Source organism: Pelobates fuscus, chromosome 5, assembly GCF_036172605.1.
Source record: "Pelobates fuscus isolate aPelFus1 chromosome 5, aPelFus1.pri, whole genome shotgun sequence".
NCBI lineage: Eukaryota > Metazoa > Chordata > Amphibia > Anura > Pelobatidae > Pelobates > Pelobates fuscus.
The window spans coordinates 174,661,663-174,683,559 of NC_086321.1; the positions used below are offsets into that span (position 1 = coordinate 174,661,663).

General features: G+C 40.8%; 1 protein-coding gene across 2 annotated transcripts; it reads left to right on the forward strand.

Annotated features, from left to right (window-relative positions):
* Nucleotides 1-43: 43 nt before the first annotated feature.
* Nucleotides 44-18,271, forward strand: DDX54 (DEAD-box helicase 54). Of its 2 annotated transcripts, none has more exons than XM_063454716.1 (21): nucleotides 44-81; nucleotides 681-802; nucleotides 5,099-5,216; nucleotides 5,556-5,626; nucleotides 6,338-6,526; nucleotides 6,978-7,027; nucleotides 8,474-8,515; nucleotides 8,726-8,821; nucleotides 8,908-9,029; nucleotides 9,212-9,273; nucleotides 9,365-9,496; nucleotides 10,217-10,427; nucleotides 10,530-10,664; nucleotides 10,746-10,973; nucleotides 11,180-11,253; nucleotides 11,332-11,526; nucleotides 11,616-11,758; nucleotides 13,010-13,117; nucleotides 13,844-13,948; nucleotides 15,454-15,545; nucleotides 17,611-18,271. In XM_063454716.1, exons 2-21 carry the CDS (start codon nucleotides 683-685, stop codon nucleotides 17,865-17,867), a joined length of 2,550 nt encoding a protein of 849 aa, XP_063310786.1. In that variant the 5' UTR covers nucleotides 44-81; nucleotides 681-682; the 3' UTR covers nucleotides 17,868-18,271. The 2 variants fall into 2 exon arrangements, with proteins under 2 accessions (XP_063310786.1, XP_063310785.1); XM_063454715.1 differs by lacking the exon at nucleotides 44-81 and adding an exon at nucleotides 319-339.
* The last annotated feature ends 3,626 nt before the right edge of the window (nucleotides 18,272-21,897 follow it).

The following is a 21,897-nucleotide window of genomic DNA, read 5'->3' on the forward strand; positions in this document are numbered from 1 at the left end:
GCGAATGGTATCCTCCAGGAAGCCACGTTCTATCACTTCCGGGTGTACAGGCGACACGTGTGTGTGCCATAGAGGCAGGAGGTTAGTGGAAGTTCGGTTAAGGGGGATTATCCTGTTAGTTATTAAATGCGGGCGGTAGGGACTGTGCTGTACTTAGACTAAATCTAAATACTGAGCGCAAACAGCGTAGAAGGAAGAGAGGAAAGTTACTAAAAGAAGGACCCACAATAGGATACACAGGCTGCATTTTAACTCCTATCACACGCAGCTACACACAGCCTTACGCAGATTTCCGGCAACACACAGATTGGGCTGTGGAGCACATAGGGCATAATGCAGGTTTTGTATGGAACACTGCACATAGTGACCACAGCGGAGGGCTAGTAATGAAGCAAGTCACCCTGGGGCCACTAAGCAACTACAGTCGTGGTCTGCAGCCCCAAAGTATCATTATGCTGCGGATTAAAAGCACCAGAAGTTGTATTAGGATGTCTATTGGCAGATTACTACATGGGCGAAGGGCAAGACCTTAATGTTTTCTTTGACTTAATGGTTAATTGGAGTGTTTCCTGGTGAACTGTGTTATATGGGGCCTTCTAGGTGGCAAACTATAATGATTGTGGCATTATGGTGACTTTTTTTTTCCCTCACACTAATAAAAAATGTCTATCTCCAAATAGAAATGGCATTCAAGAAGCGCAAAGGATCCCGGGGAAGAAAACCTCCTAAAAACCAAGATGGCGATGACAGTGACACAGGGGAGTTTGATGTCCAAGTTGGGATGTCAGAACAAGATGAAGTGGTAAATAAATGGTCCACTAATTACGGCATAAAGAACTGCTCTGAAACTGGCTATATTTTAGGTCATTGCGTCAACTTGTGTTTGCATTATCTTATGTTGGAGACTAAGCTGTATAAATTCAGGGTAGATGTACAGAAATACAGCAAATTTAAAGGGACACTGTATGCACCCAGACCACTTTAGCTCATTGAAGTGGTCTGGGTGCAAACTCCCATCACCCTTAACCCTGAGCATGATTTTTATAAACTACAATAATGACCTGCCAGGGATTAAATTGTATTGGTATTTATATAGCGCCAGCTAATTCCTTAGCGCTTTACAATAAGAGGGGAATTTACCAAATGAGACAATAACAAAATGTAACAGGAACAATAGGTAGTGGAGGACCCTGCTTAAACGAGATTACAATCTAGAGGAGGTGGGGTATAAAAACACAATAGGAAGGGTATTAAAGGGGACAGCAAATAGACATGGTGGGAAAGTAGCAGAAATGGAGGTGAGTGTGGCTCTTTAAGAGAGCGTGAGAGGAAGATTTGAGAGATAGAAGTTACTTTTGGAGGCCATAAGCAATCCTGAAAAGATGGGTTTTGAGGGACTTCTTAAGTGATTGGGGAAGAGTTTGACAGGGGTAGTCAAGCTGTTCCAAAGGAAAGGAGCCGCCTGTGAGAATTCTTGCAGGTGTGACTTTGTAGTAAGGGTGCAAGCAGCAGACAGGAGTAGAGCGGAGAGACCGAGAGGGGGCATACCTATGAATCAGTGAAGAATTGTAAGAGGGGCTAGAGTTGGTTAGAGCTTTATAGGTAAGGGTTAGTATTTTAAATTGACACCTGTAGAGTACAGGAGACCAGTGTAAGGATCCAAAGAGGGGTGAGGTATGAGAGGAGCGACTGGAGAGAAAGATCAGCTTGGCAGCAGCATTCATCACAGATTGTAGGGGGGCAGTATGGCTTCTGGGAGACCAATTAGGAGAGAATTACAGTAGTCCATGCGAGAGATTACTAGAACATGAACCTGTGCTGCAGCTTAAAATGTGTTCTGTAGCTGGGGAGAAGGCCTGTAGGGTTGCGAAAGGGGGGAAATTCTTTCCTTAATTGTTCGATCTTCTCGGTAAAGTAGCATGCAAGGCTATCTGACGAAAGGTCAGTTTGAAGGGTGGCTTGAGGTGGGCGAAGGAGAGAGTTGAAAGTATTAACCCCTTAAGGACACATGACATGTCTGACACGTCATAATTCCCTTTTATTCCAGAAGTTTGGTCCTTAAGGGGTTAAAGAGACGCCTCGGGTTGCGTGAGCATGAACTAACGAGATGAAAAGTAGGATTGTGTAGCAAGGGTGAGGGTAGTGTTATATGAAGATAACATGATCACTTTGCTTATGTAAGAATTGCCTGTGACTTAAAGGAACACTCCACTGCCAAAAAAAAAATCTAAATAAAATCACTGTTTAGTAGATACACCCCATTGAATACATGCATGAATTCGGCCCATCTTGTCTGCCCAATTTTCTAAATACTTTCATAAGTATCCTATATCCAGGATAGCGTTGTGCCTATCCCACGCATGCTTAAAGCGGCACTGTCATGCCGAACTTACCTTTCCTCAATCTCTTCCTCTTCTCCCCCTCTCTCAGGATCGGTTATTCTTTTCTTCCTGTCTTCTTTAGTTTTCTTTAAAATCATAAGAAAAAGTAGGGACTCTTTGCCTTATGGAAGATTCCTCCGCTTGACCAGCGGAGGAGCAAAGTGTGCTTCATTTCCGCTGGTCAGAGCAATTTTCCCATGATCCTTACCTTTCCTCCCTGTTCCCACGATGCTTCCTGTCATTTTAGACGAAACTGACGAATTGCGTTCTAACTGAATGAGAACAGTATGTTCGTTTCTTTTAGATTTGGCACTTTGTTCGGATCGCAATTTCATTCTAATGAATGAAACTCCGATCCTATTCATCCGGGGGGGTGGACTGTAGGTCCCCCCTTATTGTTTTTTAGGCCCCCACCCACCGCTCAGGGGTGGGGGCTGGGGGAGGACAGTAGGTCCCCCCCCTCTCTTTATTTAGGGCCCCCACCCACCGCTCAGGGGTGGGGGCAAGGGGGGGAGCACAGTAGGTCTCCCCCCCCCCTTATTGTTTTTTTAGGGCCCCCACCCTCTGCTCAGGGGTGGGGGCCGGGGGGGAGGACAGTAGGTCCCCGTCCCCCCCCACCATTCTTATCTAGGGCCCCCACCCACCGCTCAGGGGTGGGGGCTCGGGTAGGACAGTAGGTCCCCCCCTCTCTTTATTTAGGGCCCCCACCCACCGCCCAGGGGTGGGTGGGGGCCTGGGAGGGAGGACAGTAGGTCCGTCTCCCCCCCCCCCCCTCATTATCTTCATGGCCCCCACCCGCCGCTCAGGGTGGGGGAGGGGGGGAGGACAATAGGTCCGCCGCCCCCTTATTGTAATCTATGTAATTTTGTTCTACCATGAGCAGCCACAGGCTACTCACTGTTTAGTAGACATGCCCCTACTTGCGGTATAGCGGGTAGGGGCATTGGGGAGATGCTAATTACCCTTGTGCTATTATGGGGGTCATATTGACCCCCATAGAGTGAGGGGGGACCGGGGGGGCTTATGAAGTGGTGGGGAGCACTGCTCCCTGCCGCTTCTATCTTTACATATTACAAGGAGGGATCTGCGTGCCGGTAGCTCCCTCCTTGTAATAAACCGAACGAGCAAATGAACACTGATACTCAGTGTTAGTTTGTTCGTCTGATTTTTCTATTCATTCATTCGTCTGTCTGATGAATGAATGAATGAATAGATTAAATTCATGTTTGCATGTCCAGGTGTTTAACTGGGCATGTGCGGGAATCTCACAGGCTTTCTAGTGTGGGCAGATGACGTGTCCCACAGGGATTTCACCTACCCACACAAAGATGGCGGCGCCCTGAATATAGATCGGGGCAGAAGATAAAGATTTAAAAAGAGGTAATCTGGGGGGCTTAGGGGTATTTGGGGGTGACTAGGGGGTCAATTGGATGTAGTGGAGGCGGGAGGGGGGTTAAAAAAAAACGGGATTCGGCATGACAGTGCAGCTTTAACCCCTTAAGGACCAAACTTCTGGAATAAAAGGGAATCATGACATGTCACACATGTCATGTGTCCTTAAGGGGTTAAACTCCCTTACTGTGTTAACCTCTACCACTTCAGCTGGAAGTCTATTCCATGCATCTACTACCCTCTCAGTATAATAACACTTCCTGATATTATTTGTAAACCTTTGCAGCTCTATTTTAAGACTATGCCCTCTTGTTATGGTAGTTTTTCTTCTTTTACGTATACTCTCTTCCTTTACTGTGATGATTCCCTTATATATTTAAATGTTTCTATCATATCCCCCCTGCCTCGTCTTTCCTCCAAGCTATACATGTTAAGATCCTTTAATCTTTCCTTGTAAGTTTTATCCTGCAATCCATGAACCAGTTTAGTAGCCCTTCTCTGAACTCTTTCCAAAGTATCAATATCCTTCTGAAGATACGGTCTCCAGTACTGCGTACAATACTCCAAGTGAGGTCTCACCAGTATTCTGTACAATGGCATGAGCACTTCCCTCTTTCTACTGCTAATACCTCACCCTATACAAGCAAGCATTCTGCTAGCATTTCCTGCTGCTCTATTACATTGTCTGCCTACCTTTTAAGTCATCAGAAATAATCACCCCTAAATCCCTTTCCTCAGATGTTGAGGTTAGGACTCTATCAAATATTCTGTACTTTGTCCTTGGGTTTTTACGTCCAAGATGCATTTATCCACTTTAAATGTCAGTTGCCACAGTACTGACCATTTTTTAGTTTACTTACATCCTTTGCAATTTGACTTATCCCTCCTGGAACATCAAACCTACTGCAAATTTTTGTGTCATCAACAAAAAGACAAATCTTACCATCCATGTTATTACACATGTGTTCATCACATTCCCCTCTTTGTTTTAGGAGCTGCAGATTAAGCAGCCTGCCCCTCATTCATCTCCTGTGGAGACAGGTCTTCCAAAAACTTTGCACTGCCTTTAGAGAACCTCAATCCACAGATGGCTTATTTGAACAGTCCCTAATCACACTGCAACCTCACCCCTTCAGCTAATAAGCTTATTCATAGAATGTTTGCGGCCACTTGGCTTAGATTTGCCCGATGTTGCAAGGGCTCATTATCACCAGAATATATGCTTTGTTTGAAACTATTTTGCATTAACTAAAAATAAACCTAAACATAATTCAAATATGTTTGTGATACCTAATCATCTTGGCTACCACATGTTTTTCATGCAGCGCCTTCCAGCCTTCCCCACAGCTGATGCTGACTCTGATATAGAACTTGACACAACACGACAAATGGTTCGAGCACAGAACAAGAAGAAAAAGAAGTCTGGAGGGTTTCAATCCATGGGTACGTGATGTAAAATCTTTTTAATGTCTACTCTGGTCTCATTAACACAGCAAAATTATGTTCTGTCACTCATTTTCTTGACAGGTATGTCTTTAACACGTAATTACAGGACTTTATAGTGTATCATGTGAAGTAAGAAATTTGTGATCCAAATCTGATCGCCACTATGCCCATCATATTAAAAGGCTGCCATGTTTGATTCCTAGAGATGATCTTATTTATTATCTATATGAAGTCTTATCTAGACAACAGGAGTAGCAGCTTACTCCATGATACATATTATATATGGCTGGTAGAGGACAAGAGACTGTTGACTATGGGTTACTTTTTGCTCTGCAGGTCTTAGTTATCCTGTTTTTAAGGGAGTGATGAAGAAAGGGTACAAAGTTCCAACACCGATTCAAAGAAAGGTAAGATTTGAGACATCCATTCTAGCACATGAGTGTAGCCAGCAAGGCGATGAGAGACTAATCCCAACTCCACCCTATGGGTGTAGCTTTTAAAGCAAAAAATATTTAAATTAGTCGCTTTAGCTTTTACACAATTTTTTTTAAAGACACCAACATATCAAGAAGATACATAAATACACATGAAACAATTAAATATCAGTACTTTTTATTTATTTAAAATTTTTTATTGATCACTTGTTTTCTTGTTATAGCGGCAGTACTGACCAGCAGTATTTGCCTTAGAAGATGGACAGGTACCAATTCCCACCGGCTGATACTATAAATTCCTCCCCTCTGTTTTTGTCTGTCCTGCGATCTAGAATAGGAATTGTTGGTGGAACGGTGCAGTTTACTGTCCAGGGCAGTGTCTGGGCATAATTAATCTAGCAATGTGCTAACTATTTGTTCTTTCCTAAAAGTTGATTAGTTATTTTAGTTTCATATCTTGTCTTTATATATGTTTAAAGACGAGGTCAGATAACGTACAGAATGAGAAATAGATTTCATATAACATATTTTCAAAACTGCTAAATACTTCACTGTAACATTAAACAAGCAGAAAGCCTCACCTCATACCTGCAACACATTATATTTTAACTTGTTTTAGTGTTTTCTGTAGTGTGTGTGTGTGTATTTCTTCCCGTATAACAAACTCTTACCGCCATAAATCAGGTGATACCCGTAATTTTGGATGGAAAAGACGTGGTAGCGATGGCTAGGACTGGCAGTGGTAAGACGGCTTGTTTCCTCATCCCTATGTTCGAGAAGCTAAAGGCTCACAGTGCCCAGACCGGAGTCCGTGCTCTGGTATTGTCACCCACTCGAGAACTTGCCCTACAGACCCTCAAATTCTGTAAAGAGGTAATGGGAACTTTAGTCAGAAATGTATCTTGCTGTTCCATTTTCACCATTACTGCACTGCTCCCTGTGTTCTGCTACTCTTCTTACCATTATTGCGCTGTTAATTTCAATACACATACTCCTTATTGCACCTTTCTCTAGTCTTAAAATGCTGCTCCCTCACAACTACCTCTTCTAGTTGCTATTGATTCTATTTATTGTTCATGTCACCTGGCTCCACCTTGGACATTTTATTTTTATTGCACGGATACAATGCAGTTGCTCAATTAGGATGTATTGCTGTAAAAAAACAAACCACTTTACTCTCCTTTACATCCTAGACAATTTTTTTCTGCTGCTCCCTAAGCACCACTTCCTTCTCCCTCACATACTGTGTTAACACAACGAATTTGGTGCTTCCCATCTCAGCAGGTAGATTCCTTTTAAAGTATTTTTCATTCTTCTCTTGCAGCTCGGAAAATTTACTGGTCTGAAAACAGCCCTTATCTTAGGAGGAGACAAGTAAGCCGAGTGACTGCTTATTATGGAAATTCTATATGTTTTTCAGTAACCCTTTTTAACCAATGCCATTTTTGTGCAACTACTATTGGTAATTACTTATTGGTAATTAATGTTCATGCTCTTTCAAAGGGACACTCCCTGGGAGGAGATAATGCATTAAATAAAAACTAGGACAGAAAAGGATAGAAGACAGTGAGTACAAACCCACGCACTCTACCCTAAGGTAATAGTGCTGGGTGTAACCCCTAGTCTTCAGTACCGCAAGGAGACTCCAGGGGCTTAACCCCAACGTGAGAAATAGACAAAAATTGTCTATTAAATAAAAACTAACTAACCAAAGGGGCCTTGTTTGTTCCAAATTTGTGGGCTTTGATACATCTAAACTAGGAAATACATCTCTCTTAGCCAATCCTTCTCCCCCATATAGGTTTATGTAAGAGAGCTTTACATTCTCTCCACACTTCTTCGTAGCTTGTTGTCTTCCAATTCCACTTGGTCTAGCCATTGTCATTTTTTTTTTTTTTTTTAGCATTTGCATAGCGCATGTGCATTCATTATAGTGATGTACAAATTTAGGTTTGGTACTAGGAATGTGGTTGGTACTGTAACACTAGAGTTTCAAAAGCAAAATCTTCACCACTTAATGCATTAAAATATATATATATTTTTTTAAAAGCAATGATATTATTTTTGGGTGATGTCTTTTTCTGATGCATTTATATAAAGAATTGAGAATGTTTGTTTAAATCCATAAAGGGATACTATAGTCGCCAGAACAACTACAGCTTAATGTAGTTGTTCTGGTAAGTCTAGTCGATCCCTGCAGGCTTTTTGCTTTCAACACTGCCTTTTCAAAGAAAGGCAATGTTTACAGTGCTGTCTACGGACAACTCCAGTGACAGTCACTCAGACAACCATTAAAGGTGCTTCCTGGGTTGCACTAACATTCAGCATCTCCACACTCTGCATTGATGCACTGAACTTTCCATATAGATATGTATTGATTTAATTTCAATGACGAGATGCTGATTGGCCAGTGCAGCATTTGACTCCGCCGCACCTCCTTGGCTGAGATGATCAAAATGGACAACCTCAGCATTGGATTGGCTGAGATCATCCATTTTGATGATGTCAGCCAAGGAGGCGGGGCCAGCGCCGGCACACTTCCGCGGCGCTGGAAGTAAGGTGACCTTTAGCAATATTAAAGAGGGTCTAAGTAGTGTTTCTAACACTATAGGGTCAGGAATACATGTTTGTGTAGAATTCCATCCTTAGGCAGCTTAGAAGATGCAAAATAAGAACAATACCATAAAGGTATTTGAATGAAGATGAATTAGGACAGAACAAACTATCTCCAGGAGCCATAGAGGGATTTGTGGCTATGGCATTCAAATACGGATTGTTAGTGTGTTGCTCTAATATGCATGTCTTTTTTTCTCCTGATAGAATGGAAGATCAATTTGCTGCTCTACATGAGAATCCTGATATGTGAGTATGAGTTGCTTTTATTTTTATTTTGTCACCAGATCTAGAGATGGTGTGCGTGTATTTATATACTTCAATAATTGGGTGGACGCCCCTAATTTGTGTGCGGATGCTATAAAATGTGAAATCAGACATTATATTTGATTTTGTTTTAATGCTGCTTCTTTGAGTCTTCCAAAGTTCATCATGATTTCTACATTGTTGTGTCTACAGTATTATTGCCACACCAGGTCGTCTTATGCATGTCGCTGTGGAAATGAACTTGAAACTACGCAGTGTAGAATATGTGGTGTTTGATGAAGCTGACAGGTCAGTGACATTCAGTGTTTGTCCTGCCATCGCACAAACAATGGAAGCCATCATCTCATTCTTACTCTCTGGTTTTCCTGTTTCAGACTTTTTGAGATGGGCTTTGCAGAGCAGCTGCAGGAAATTATATCTCGACTCCCAGAAATGCGTCAAAGTTTGCTTTTCTCTGCCACCCTTCCTAAGATGCTGCTTGAGTTTGCGCGGGCTGGTGAGTACCGTACTTCCTGTATATGGAAATATTTGTGTCATATTTGTTTTGCTTTACACTGCTAGATACCACTGGGTTTAGGGTTGAATTTTTGCTCTATGGTGCAATACAGTGTCTCTAAATAATGTACTTTGCCTGGGTCTAATTTCTACAACTGATTATTCTTGTGTTGACTCCTGTAGGTCTTACTGAGCCCGTGCTAATCCGTCTAGATGTTGACTCAAAATTAAGTGACCAGCTGAAGGTAAGGTATTATAATAATGAGAAACAGAATCCATGTATACCCTAGCAGACCTAAAACTAATATTTTATTTATTTTCTCAAACCCTTTAAAGTTATCATTTCTTCATGTGCGTGCAGAGGATAAACCTGCAGTACTTTTACATCTTCTGCGCTGCGTGGTGAAGCCTCAGGAACAAACTGTGATCTTTGTTGCTACCAAACACCATGCTGAATATCTGAGACTGGTAAGCGGGCAGATTGGTGTTACTGGTGTAAATAAAGGCTTATTTAAATGTACGCTACTAATTGATCATGTGAAAAGTGATATTGCCAGTTCTGTCTTGGTTAGTACCTTTCCTGTCTTGTTCCATCTTTTTATTTCACACCATGTTCATTAGTGCAAGGCTGGTATAGTGTCCCTTTGATTAAGTAAGGGAAAAGTGCTGTATAAAACAGTGTACCAGAACTGTATGTAATGAGCTGGTGTCACTGAGAAAGATGTGGAAATCCTTGCAACATTTTAACATATGTATATGAAACCATAACAAAGTGTCTTTAGTGAATCTCACTTTGTTCTTTGTGTTTGTTGTGTTGCACAGTGTGTCAAATTACAGACTTCTCTACAGTGATCCTTGCAGTTAGTCACTGTGCTGGCAGGAAGCATTCATAGATTGGTCAGAATGATTCTCAGTTTGGTAGAAATATGTGTCTTTGAGAATGTATTTTTATTTATTTATTAATTCCTTGGCACTAAAGCAATAAAAAAAAAAAAAGGAAGGTTCCTTGCAAGATATGTAGTTTCTTGTAAGCCTATGTCGTATCAAAACATCTGTTATCAACCCCCTCTGCCCTTGTTAAAAAGTCCTTAAAAGAAAATGATTAGCCTGTAATTATTCTTAATATTTCAAGCAGTCTCCTGTTTTGTTAACCTTATATCTCCACCTTTCTGTGTTTCACCTTCTCAGATGCTGGACATGCAAGGAATTCCTTGCTCGCACATCTACAGCTCTCTGGATCAGACTGCTAGGAAGATCAACCTGGGCTTGTTCCTGCATGGGAAAGTCCGAGCACTGTTAGTTACCGATGTGGCTGCCCGTGGTATTGACATCCCTATGTTAGACAATGTCATCAACTACAACTTCCCCCCGAAACCAAAACTTTTTTTGCACCGTGTCGGTAAGGAATGAACGCTTTAAAGTGGGGAGTAAAGATTGGTGTTACTTTATAAACAATTCATATTTGTTTTGTTTACACTTTGCTATTTCTCATACAAAAAAGGACGTGTGGCTAGAGCCGGACGAAGTGGTACCGCGTACTCTCTTGTTGCTATCGATGAAACTCCATATGTTTATGACCTTCATCTTTTCCTGGGGCGACCCCTGAAACTAGCAGGAGATCTGGGAACAGACACAGGTAAATATTACATTTTTTTATATTACTAATACATCTATCATTCTTTATGCAGAAGATTTAAATTTTGCCTTCCACCTCTAGATGCAGACACTGATGGAATGTTGGGGCGAGTACCTCAATGTGTGATTGATGATGAAGACGCTTTGCTTGTTACTGACCGGGAGCGATCTCTAGATCTTCAGAACCTCAATCATGTAGTTGAGAATGCATACAAACATTACTGCAAATCTAGACCAGCCCCAGCTTCTGAATCTATTAAACGGGTGAAGGATGCTAATTATGCCCAGCTGGGTATCCATCCCATCTTCTGTAAGTGTCATCTTATGCCTTTTGCAGTTACCCACTTTTCTCTCTCTCTATTTCCTGATTGAATGGACATTTACATACTCTGTGAATTTTTTTTATTTTTTTTTTGTTCTTGGCCATTACTGTTTTGCAGGCCAGTAATTCTAATATCCTCTGGATTGCATTTAATCTTTGTTTTAGTAATTGCTTTGCTTCTCTTCCTTTCTCAGGGTCTCTTCTTGGTTCAGAAGAGCTGCACAGACTAAAGTTTGTTGACAGCATAAAAGCCTATAAATCTAAAGCGGTGAGTGATGTTGCATTTCACCGTGCATTCTGGTCTATCTGAGCATAAAATAACAAACCTCTTCCTTTCTCTCTCCAGACCATCTTTGAAATTAATGCCACCAATAAGACCACAGCCAGCGAGGTGATGAGAGCTAAACGCAGTCAGGACAAGGGTGTCATTGCCAAGTTTCAGCGTCTGCAAGATGAAAAATCAAGTGAAAAAGTACAGGCGTCAACCAGCAGGAGACAAAGTGTCCCATCCATGAAGGAGAGTGATGAAGAAAATTTTGAGGTATGAAAATTTCAAAGCTGTGTCTGTTAATTTTCTTTGTCTTTTCTTCTTTGTGACCCTATGATACTAATTTTGGTTTCTGAATTCAGGGTGTCTTCTCACAAGTGGTTGGGAAAAGGAAGAGGAAGGACACCGATGATCCTGAAGGTCGCAAGAAAGTAAAAGGTTCAAGTTCCCAAGAGTCTGACTTCTACATTCCTTACAAACCAAAGGACTTTGATAGTGAACGCGGGTAAGAATGTGCATGAGTTTTCTAGCATAGCTAACGTGCAAACAAGGCTACAGTTGTATCTGAGTCAATTAGAACTCTGCAAACATGTGTAAAATAGACAGTGTGTGTGATCTTTACCCTGATGGTTTAGCTGGAAACTTGGAAATCTGGTGCTTTCAGCAACATGTGTATATTTTCTTTCCTCCACCTCCAATGTGCTGCAATATAATACAGACACATTTAAAGTGATCTAGAACATGCTATTGGAAGCAAAGGATGTTAACATGTTCAAATGTAGACATCATATTGTTGGCATATATATCAATCAATATAACCATCGATTTTGCAAATACTGTAATGAAAACAGGGTCCAAATTCTGCTACTCTGCAGTTCAGTAAATCTTTAAAAGTTCTCTGTCACTTGGCATCCTCTTTTACGCTGACTTCTCAGGAAGTCTCCACATTCTGTCAATCTTCACATTCACTACTTTCATCTCAAAACTGAATACTGGTACCTGCCCCTTGACACCTAGTGCAGTCCTAATGCTTGTCCACGCTCTGATTATCTCTCTTCCTAACTACCGCAAAATGATCCTCATTGATCTTACTCATGCCCATATTGACCACTTGTATATAATTCATATTGAATACTACAGCCAGTTTCACTGGCTCCCCATTTGCTTTAAGGTTCAAATTTAAAATTCAAATGTCTACAAAAGAGTGCCCTAGTCTGCATATTCTTACTGATAAAATGACCCTATCCTGCCCTTCATCTTTAGTGAATAATTGCATCAATTGTGTGATTGCATTCACACCTTCAATGCTCACGTGCAAGGCTTGGCTATGGTTGCACTGTTCTAATAGAATGTCTTTCCCAAACCAATTAGACATTTGCCCAGTCTTCAGGCCTTTAAAGCAGCTCCGAGTGTCTCTTTCCACACTGAAGCATTGACTTAGTCCGACTGGTTGCTATTTTAGTAGTTGTTCTGTCTGGATACTATTTTGACAGACCGCACATGTTCAGAAGCAGGGAAATGTCCATCAGGTACTGAGAAAAGAGGACTGTTAATATATCACATGTTCTAGCTGAAAAATGTGAGAATCAAGTGTTCCGTTGTCCGAATAACCTGGAGATTTTTGTCTCCTTCTTAAAGGATCCTTAATATCTTGTTTTCTACAAGGATGAAAGATTATTTGTAGACATTAGAGAAGTTTGTGAATATTTCATGGCATGTCTGTTAATAAAGTAAGTATTTCCCTCTGTCTCCCCAGGCTCAGCATCACAAACAACAGCTTTGAGAAAGCGGCAGCAGGGGCGGTGCTTGATTTAATGGGAGACCAGACAGAGGATCTAAATAAGAACAAGCAGATATTGAAATGGTAAGTTATTGTGAAAGCAAAGTGACCTTTTCATAAACCTGTTTTAAAGAAGTGCTAGTAACTATTCTAGAAAACACATCCCCTTTGGAGTTAAAGCACCTCTTTAGCACCTCTTTACTCTGGAGTCAATACAAATTGATTTATTTTGTTTTCGGTCACCTGTTCTAGTGGAAAAGGGGGAGTAGGGAGAACAAATTGTTGGCTTCATTTATCACTTATTTCAATGGCTGTATGAAACTTGGCAATTCTACAATATTCCTGTTCTGAAAGACAGAGCATATACTACAATATTTCCTCATTTGGTCCTAACTAAAAATCTGTTATTTTATTATTTCTTTTTTTTTTTGTTGTTGTTGTTGTTGTTAAGAATACAAGAAATAGTTTAGACTTTCCTGGTTCTGTAGTTCTAGGCTTCATTTTCACCGAGATTGAATGAGAAATTATTTAAAATTAAGTTAGACAATTACAGATATTATGCAAGTCTGAAAAAAAATCTTATATATACCATCACATGATATATTTGTCTCTTGTTGCTACATAAAGGCTTTAGTAAATGCTATATAAATTAGGTTTTGAATATAGAAAACCTGTCAGATTATCACTTTGTGACATGGATAGCAAAATTATTGGTAGGGGTATTTTTTTTACTTAAAGAGCCTATTCAATTTGATGAACTAATATGCCAGTTTTAAAGAATAATTATGATGCAAACATTTTTACTTTTAGGGATCGTAAGAAGAAGAAGTTTGTTGGAACAGGTGGACAAAGTGATAAGAAGAAAATCAAGACTGAGAGTGGTCGGCTCATCAGCAGCTCATATAAGAAAAATATGTATCCTTTAAGTCACTCACATTTTAAAAGCTTACAGTATTACATGATGATCTGTATACTCAAGTACTTTTCATTATACTGCTAGAAGTGGCCTTGAATAGATAGCATGTGTTTGGGAGCCAGACCTGTAAGCTGTGTGACATGTTACTACCCTGGTACACAGCAAATGTGTATTCATTCCACCTGGTAAGAGATCAATCTAGATTATCTCTCCCTGAATAACTTGTATTCCCATAAATGTGTCACAGTTGTAGTTCTGTATGCAGGTTTTGGTCCTAGGTTTAGAGTCTTCAGCACTAATTATTCTTTAAATTTAAACTAGCTTTCTTTTAAAGTGAGTTTGTCAAGTTAAAGATCCACTTACCATGTAACATTTCACATCTCCCAATGCAGTTCATATATAATTTATCATAGTGATAAATGAAATAACCGCTCCTGAAGCATATAAATATACCGTGTACATAATATACATATTTGCTGCCTATTTCTTAATCGCTGCCATTTTCAGTGATTATTACCCTCCACCACCTCTTTGTTTCAACTGGCATTGTTGACGTAATGGCTTTATTTATTTATACAGCAGGAGAACCACCTGTTTAGCCCACTCACCCTGTCACCCAGTCCTCACCTTGGACCAGCATGATACCTTCATACAAATTTAAAGGGACACTATAGTCACCTGAACAACTACAGCTTAATGTATTTGTTCAGGCGAGATCTATAGCTCCCTGCAGGCAATCTAATGTAAACACTGTATTTTCAGAGAAAATACAGTGTTTACATTGATTGATAGGAATACCTCCAGTGGCCGTCACTCAGACGGCCACCAGAGGGACTTCCTATCATGTAGGGCCCTAAAGGCCTTGTACATGTCAGACATATTAAAATACGTCTGACGTGTGCAGGAGAGAGAAGGCACTGTGTGCGCGCATTCTCTCTCTTGACTGTCAGCAGAGGAGAGGGGGCGGGCAAAGTGCCGTAATGCGCTCAGGACTTCAGAGGACGGCATGAATGCCGCCCTATGAAGTATGTGCGGTAAAGTCGCGCATGCGCACAAGGGAGCAATGACTCTTCCAAATGGAAGTGTCTGATTGCTCGCGCCCGCCTATTTCGTAATTTTGACGAAATAGGGGGCGCGTCTTCACGAGGCTCCTGGCGCTGGAACCAGGTGAGTAAAATTCTCTGCCTGGAGAGTCCCTTTAATGCTGAGAATTGATTGACAGGTGTGGGAGAGGCTAAACATTTATAAAGCATTAAATAAAAATCTGTACACTTGCTAGCCTTTTAGCACAATATGTTGATGAAATGTGGCGGTCTTGAAAGTTAGTCGAAGAGGTGTGTACCGTGATGTACACTTTAAGTATTAATAATCTAAAGTTTAAAGAAAGAGTGTTAAAGATGACATTGCTAGCATACGTTTTGTAGGAGATGGGCATGCTTTGATCTCTAGAGCTCCTTGCTCGCAGTGTCCGTTTCCAGTTTTTACCTTACATCACTGTCTATAGTTACGAGGATTGGAAGAAGAAATATAAAATTGATGATCAGGATTCTGAAGATGATGAAAGACAGGGTGGTGTGACCCACAGAAAGGGAAGAGGTAAACAAGGAAACTGCTTGATTTTGTTCACATATTTGAGAAAATTGTTACTACATTCACATTGCATTTCAACTTGGGGAGAATATATTTTTTAAAGATATTCTTACCTATAAAGAAGGGCACAGTCTGGCTAGTAATTTGTAAAACACATAGAACAATAATAATTTCCTACAATGCAAAAGTTTCCACCCTAAAATACTTGCTTTTTGCCAAACATCCAATAAATTCAAGGGATTAGATTAGTCTTGGATGAAGCATAAGTGATCATTGTGTTATTTGAGATGTCTCAAATTCTAAGAGACAGTACCTAGATGACTTTCTAAATAAAGAAAAAGAACTATGAAATATGCAAAGGAATAGCCTAACTGTGTTTAAACATAGACAGAAAAATTGACTAAATTTACTTGGTGACCGAGTTTAATACTGCCACTAAGGAATATTGCACACTGGCATTTGTTAAAAAGGAAACAACCAACCAACCTTTGAACAAGGAGTTGAATAATATAAACATTCCCTCATTGTTATCTTTTAAAGGAGTTTAAAAAAAAAAAGAAATCACAGGAATTGGGGAGCACTTTGGTACTAGAAGAATTAAATTACATTTCTTTTTTTAAATGGTGAAGCCAATAGTGGCATTTCCCTGTTTGAAGGAAAACACTAAACATATGAAACACTTTAGCTTGCTTTTTTCTGAGAGCTCTAATTGTCATAAAAAAGGATGTATAGGAGTCACGTTGACAATGAGTGCAGCTTAAAGCAAAGTTCTGTTTCAATTACCAGTCAAACTTATCCATAAGTAAAAGACATCCCACAAAAGACCAAACATCAGACATGATGGGCAGATTAAAGCAAAATGGCTGCACCCAGGTATTGAGATCCAGTACAATGCAGAAAAGATATACTAAATATGAATGGTCAAATGACAAGGGTATACTTGGTAAGATTCAAGAAGCTTAAAGAAAGAAAAAAAAAAAAGTGTAACAGATCCACAGAAGTTGTAGAAATTGTGATTCAATAATTAGAAGATCTGGTTTTATACACCTTCACATCGCCCATGTGGCTGGATTTATAGGTGTGGAACTTCACAAAACAAGGGAGAGGACCAGTCAACATAAGTCCAACATAACCAAATTGAGTTATCAGTCCCAGCAAGTTTTGCATAGGCGTGGTATCCTACAAGTCAAGTCAGATTTTAAGTGAATAATTCTGTAACAACATGTAGGAGAAGAAACGTAAAGGCTAATGACTCAAAAGGGTTTTATTTACCCTTTTAACCAGTGCCAAAACTCATTCATTATGGCTTCATGGAGGCTGTTTCTTTTTGTCTTCTCGTCTAATCCAGTGCTTCTTATAGAGAAGTATCGAGGATGAGAAGCACATGCTCGGCAAGCACTGTGTTTATCCAGTCAAATGCTTCTCATAGAGAAACTAATTTGTTTTGGAGACCTACAGTTGTCTAAAAATATAGGCATAATGTCAAATGGGCTTATTTTTTCATGACTGGAGAATACGGGTTCCTGTGAATTTTAAATATTTATTTTTTGCATTTATGTTGTACACTGGAGATGGAAACTTGGAAGCATTGTGGGTGTTAAATCAGAGTTTGAGGTGTTTTAGAAGAAAACATCACTGTCCTGTTAAGGTGCAAAAAGACTGGTGATACCTTGTGTTTCTTCTTTAGTAAACAAGAAATTCATTATCAGGGATCACTATATATGGACCAGGGTTTTCTCTTCAAAGCAAAGATGCTAAATTCAGTCCTATCTGAGCCACATTCCTCATTGCTTGGATTCTCTAAATTAACATATTAAACCGTGTTAACATTGTTTTTCATATTCTAAGATCCTTAGTGTATCATGTGGTCTTCAAGGCAAAGGTGTTCTGCATCCTGTGGTAAAGATTTGGCTTTCGAAATGTTAAATTTATCGCATCATTGGGTCAGAAGAGCTGTAGTAGCATTGTTAAAACTAGATTTTACATTCTTGGTAGCAAATGGAATATCACGAAGAACAATGATAATAGTTTTAAACCATTATGGCTTACATTGTCAACACTCTTTTTCAAGGTGGACACAGTAAATCTCGAGGAGGACCTCGTAATGAAACCCCTGGACCTCATGGAAAGCCTCGTTCTGAGTTGCGCAGCAAACAACAAATTCTTAAGCAGAGAAAGATCCAGGAAAAGCAGCGGTTCCTGCAGAAGGGTGGTATGAAGCAACTCAAGAAAAGAACAAAACAGGGTGTTCATGATATGAAGAGAACTGCATTTGGCAGGGGGAAGAGCAGCGGGTTTAAGAAAGGAAAGATGAGGAAAAATATGTAATGGTGTAGAATGTGCAAATGAAATGACATTGTTGGCAAAACCCAGCATGCATCCCATTTTTGAATGGGTAATTTAACAGTATAGGGGGAGGCATCTCAACCATATGCTCTTTTACGTTCATGAACACCCCATCTAAATGATGCATCACAGCCATGCCCTTCAGTATAAAAAGCAAAGCTGAAGCTTACAGAAGGCTGTTAGTGTGATTTAACCCTTTACTGACCAGATGGACCTGTTCATTTTTGTGAAATTGATATCAACCCTGTAAGACATTACGAATAACACAGGCAAACGCATCAGCTATGTATCACCAGTGGCATCCTTGGATACATGAAGATCTTTAACCCCCAAGGCCGTGGACTCTAGATAATGTATATTAATCTTATTAAATACAATGTTCGCTATCTTGTTTTTCTTTATTATCTAATGAGTTAAAAAAATCTTTGTAAAACAATATTTTTGATTCTTCTTTCTTTTTCAAAGAAATTATACCATTCAGACAAAATTTATTGGGTTGCAGTCATATAAGCATAATGTCTCTGTGAGAGACATGAGCGCTCAACCAAACCAAACATTATTTCTGCTACAGAGATAAGGTAATGATGGAGAAAGAAATGTAGTTATAAAAAAATGAAGATGGGGGGCGGGGCCGGACCGCCGAGCTGGATGGTCGCAAGCGGGACCAGCTCCTGCTACCTAAGCCCAGATAAGCATGAAAAAACATGATTAATTATATAAAACCGACCGGCAATGGTGGCCCTCAGTGGGTAGAGGGCTCTGGATCCAGGGTGAGGCTGGCTCTAAGGGCTTCAGTCCCCTGGAGGAGGACTCCTCGCTGACATTCCCGAGGCCTACACTGGCAGTGAACGGGGCGGACGGCCGCTGCCCCGCTGTCCTGTCAAACAGCGCTGAGTCACATGTCAGCCCGCGGGGAACCGGCTCCGTACCCCCCCCTTTGGACCGGGGGGGTGATCCCGGTCCCCACCCTCAGAACCAGACCACCGCACAGCAATCCAGATGAAGTAACAGGGCCGCCGAGACCCGCAATCCAGCTACCAAATTCAAGATGGCGGAGGCCATACGAAATGGCGCCAAAACCAAAGCCCAAACAAGCTGCACACCCGTACCGGCAGAAACCAGGGCAGACCGTTGACAATAACGGCACAGCTCCTAACTACAGCCATCCGCATGCACCCTCGGACCTCATCAAACAACCCACCTCCATCGAGATTGAAAGCACAGAGGCCTTCAGCGGGGTCCCGGCGCTTCCCTCATCCTCCGGGCAGAGACACACGACGCCCCACAGATACGGGACTCACCCTCCCATCACGATCCGGCTCACATTACTCACAGGTCGGCGGCAGGACAGTTCGGGATCCAGGGGATCCGGCAAGCCTGAAAACACACTGTCTTCAGCAGCGTGGCTCTCACATTAAGACTCCAATTTCTCGTCTCCTCACTTCAGCTGAACTAGTCATAATCTTGCTTATAAGAATGTTTTGTGTTTAGAGCAGACACTCCAGCATATTGATAGGCATCTTTCATGTTTTGGCAATACCAAACCTGTGCCCTCAGCTAAACTCACACACTCTTACATGGCAGCAAACACTGCATAATTGTTGTTAATATAGCCCACACTAATGTTAGAACTGTATTTCAGGGTTCTCAATCGACTTGTCTCATATTCTGGCTGCCAAAAAATACCGCATAGCCTATTACAGATACACGAGCTTAACCAATCAAGCAGCGTTACATATTGACTACTTAACTTGATTAGATGACATACCTGCTTAACTATGCCTGTTACGTGCAAAATGTGTGACTTAAATATGATCAAACTACACTCGACTGAGTTAAGGTCACTCCATATAGTATGTCATAACCAGGCTTACTGTTCTCTTGTTAAGTGACATAATATGCATTAACCAGTTTATCCTTTTTAAAAATGTGCAGTACATGCCACAGTCTCCTGCTTCTTGAAATGTCTGCATTCACTGTGGTGGCATGGCAAACCTGTCTTATCATACTGCCCTCATCAAAACATGTCTACAATTAGTACCTATCGTTTATCAGCAATATACTCATCTAGCTTTCTTCATGTCAAGCGTAGTATATTACCATAGTTAAAAACAAACGTGATCCTGAACTACTGTTTTCAAACAATATAAAAAAAAAAATGTGCCTGTATATCTAATGCCATAACATATTATGCCAATGTTTACCTACTCTACCGGATGTCGCTGTTGTGGCACAGGCCGGCTGTTTGTTCAATCAGTGCACAACCAAAATAAAGAATTAAAAAAAAAAATGAAGATGTTGGCCAGGCAATTACTGAACAAATAGTCCAACCCATATTGTCACTTACCGTGGGTATTGGCCTCTTCTCTGTCTTTAGGAATGTTGTATTCAGGCAAAACTTGATACAAGTAAATCTATTGGCAGCACTCTTTTATTACATGCGAAGATTGAACTATAAACTAAATGTGACCTATTTGTAAGAAGACAGCCGTAAAGTAAGCACATGAAAGAACAGAAAAACAGGTATCTATACTAGTTGGAAATCTAAACTACTGATGTACTTACCTGAGCTTTAATAAAAAAACAAAATACAGTCCTTAAAGACAGATGGACTGCTGCAGGCCTATTTCAACAGAAAATGGTGATTTGTACAACTGACAGCTTAAACTGCATGGGGTAGGCACTACAGATATTGTGGACTACATCTCCCCTGATGCTTTGCCAGTATTATGGTAGTACACAATATCTGGAGTGCCTAGCCCTGCTATATGCCATTTTTCATCAGCTCTGGGGGAAAACGAATTCCAGACCCTGCATATTGTGGTATACATAAAAATGTTACACCCAGGCAGCATGCCTCAGGAGGTGTCCTGATTTTAACATGCTGTTACACTGTACTGCTTTAGTTTCTTGGTGTCCTGCATCTGGGGACACCAGGAAACTGTCCCCTGGCAGCACAACACATCATTAGATGCAAAAACCCTGTGCAGCAGGCACTAAAACCATGCAGGGAGCATTTCAGCAGCACTCCTTGCTAGCGACGCCAAGCCACTCGAAAACTTTTTTTGGGGGGGGGAGGGCTGACCTGCCCTCCCCTCCCCTCATTATGTTTGTGCTGTTTACCGAGTCTTCATAGAATCAGGCTGAGCCTTGGATTGGCAGTATGTATCCTTGTCATCTACTCTGGGAGAGAATTAGGTCAGCCCCCCCCTGGTCACTAAAGGGGGTACCCAGAAAGAAAACTCTTACAAATGTGCTGTTTGCTGGGTCTCCAAGGATTAGAGACTGAACTCTGGTGGTCCTACAAAAATGTTGGCCTTTTGAGCATAAAATAAATCTCTAAACATGCTAGAGCAGACCAAACTGCTGTGAAGGACAAGAAAAAGAGACTGCCTGATGGGATGGAGGTGGATCCATTTAGACCAATTTCACAGTGCTAGTTCTTGTCCTTGCTGCTCTGAGGGGAGGAGGTAACCAATATGTTAATGCTGCCATGTATAATGATCAGGAAATCTTAGTTTCAAGCATCTAAAATGGAGTAGGGAGGGGTCACCATTTGCCTTGAAAGGTTTCAGTCCTAAGAATGCTAATGTTGGCAGCATTTCATCTTTGGTATTTAGTTTTATTTTTAACATTCAATATTTTTTTTGAAGTGTCAGTGTAATCCTGTTGGTGAGCTTCAACTTGTAACCACTGTTGCAAGTTGAATTATGTCCATGATTAGCATTCAGTCTTAAGACTGCATTCTGGAAACATTTAGTACTCATGATGGTTTTGTCAATAACGCACCTGCAATTAAGATCCCTATTTGCAAGATATTTTCCTTTGAGACTTCACATATCAAGGGACAATTCTCTTGGCACTTCATTATAACTGTCAATCAAATTAACCACTTTAGTGTTAGGAATATAAAGATGTATTCAAAGCTTTCTGCATTGAATTTCTCATTTAATGCAGGTACCAGGTGATGTGGGATAAGGGAATACCTATGAAGAGCATACTTCAAAACATT

What these genes read in the sequence shown, in the direction of transcription:
- DDX54 (XM_063454716.1), top strand. Translation starts at nt 683, where the DNA reads ATGGCATTCAAGAAGCGCAAAGGATCCCGGGGAAGAAAACCTCCTAAA. An exon ending in CAACACCGATTCAAAGAAAG is followed by an intron (nt 5,627 to 6,337) that starts GTAAGATTTGAG and finishes GCCATAAATCAG; the next exon opens with GTGATACCCGTAATTTTGGA. An exon ending in AACAAGCAGATATTGAAATG is followed by an intron (nt 13,118 to 13,843) that starts GTAAGTTATTGT and finishes TTTTACTTTTAG; the next exon opens with GGATCGTAAGAAGAAGAAGT.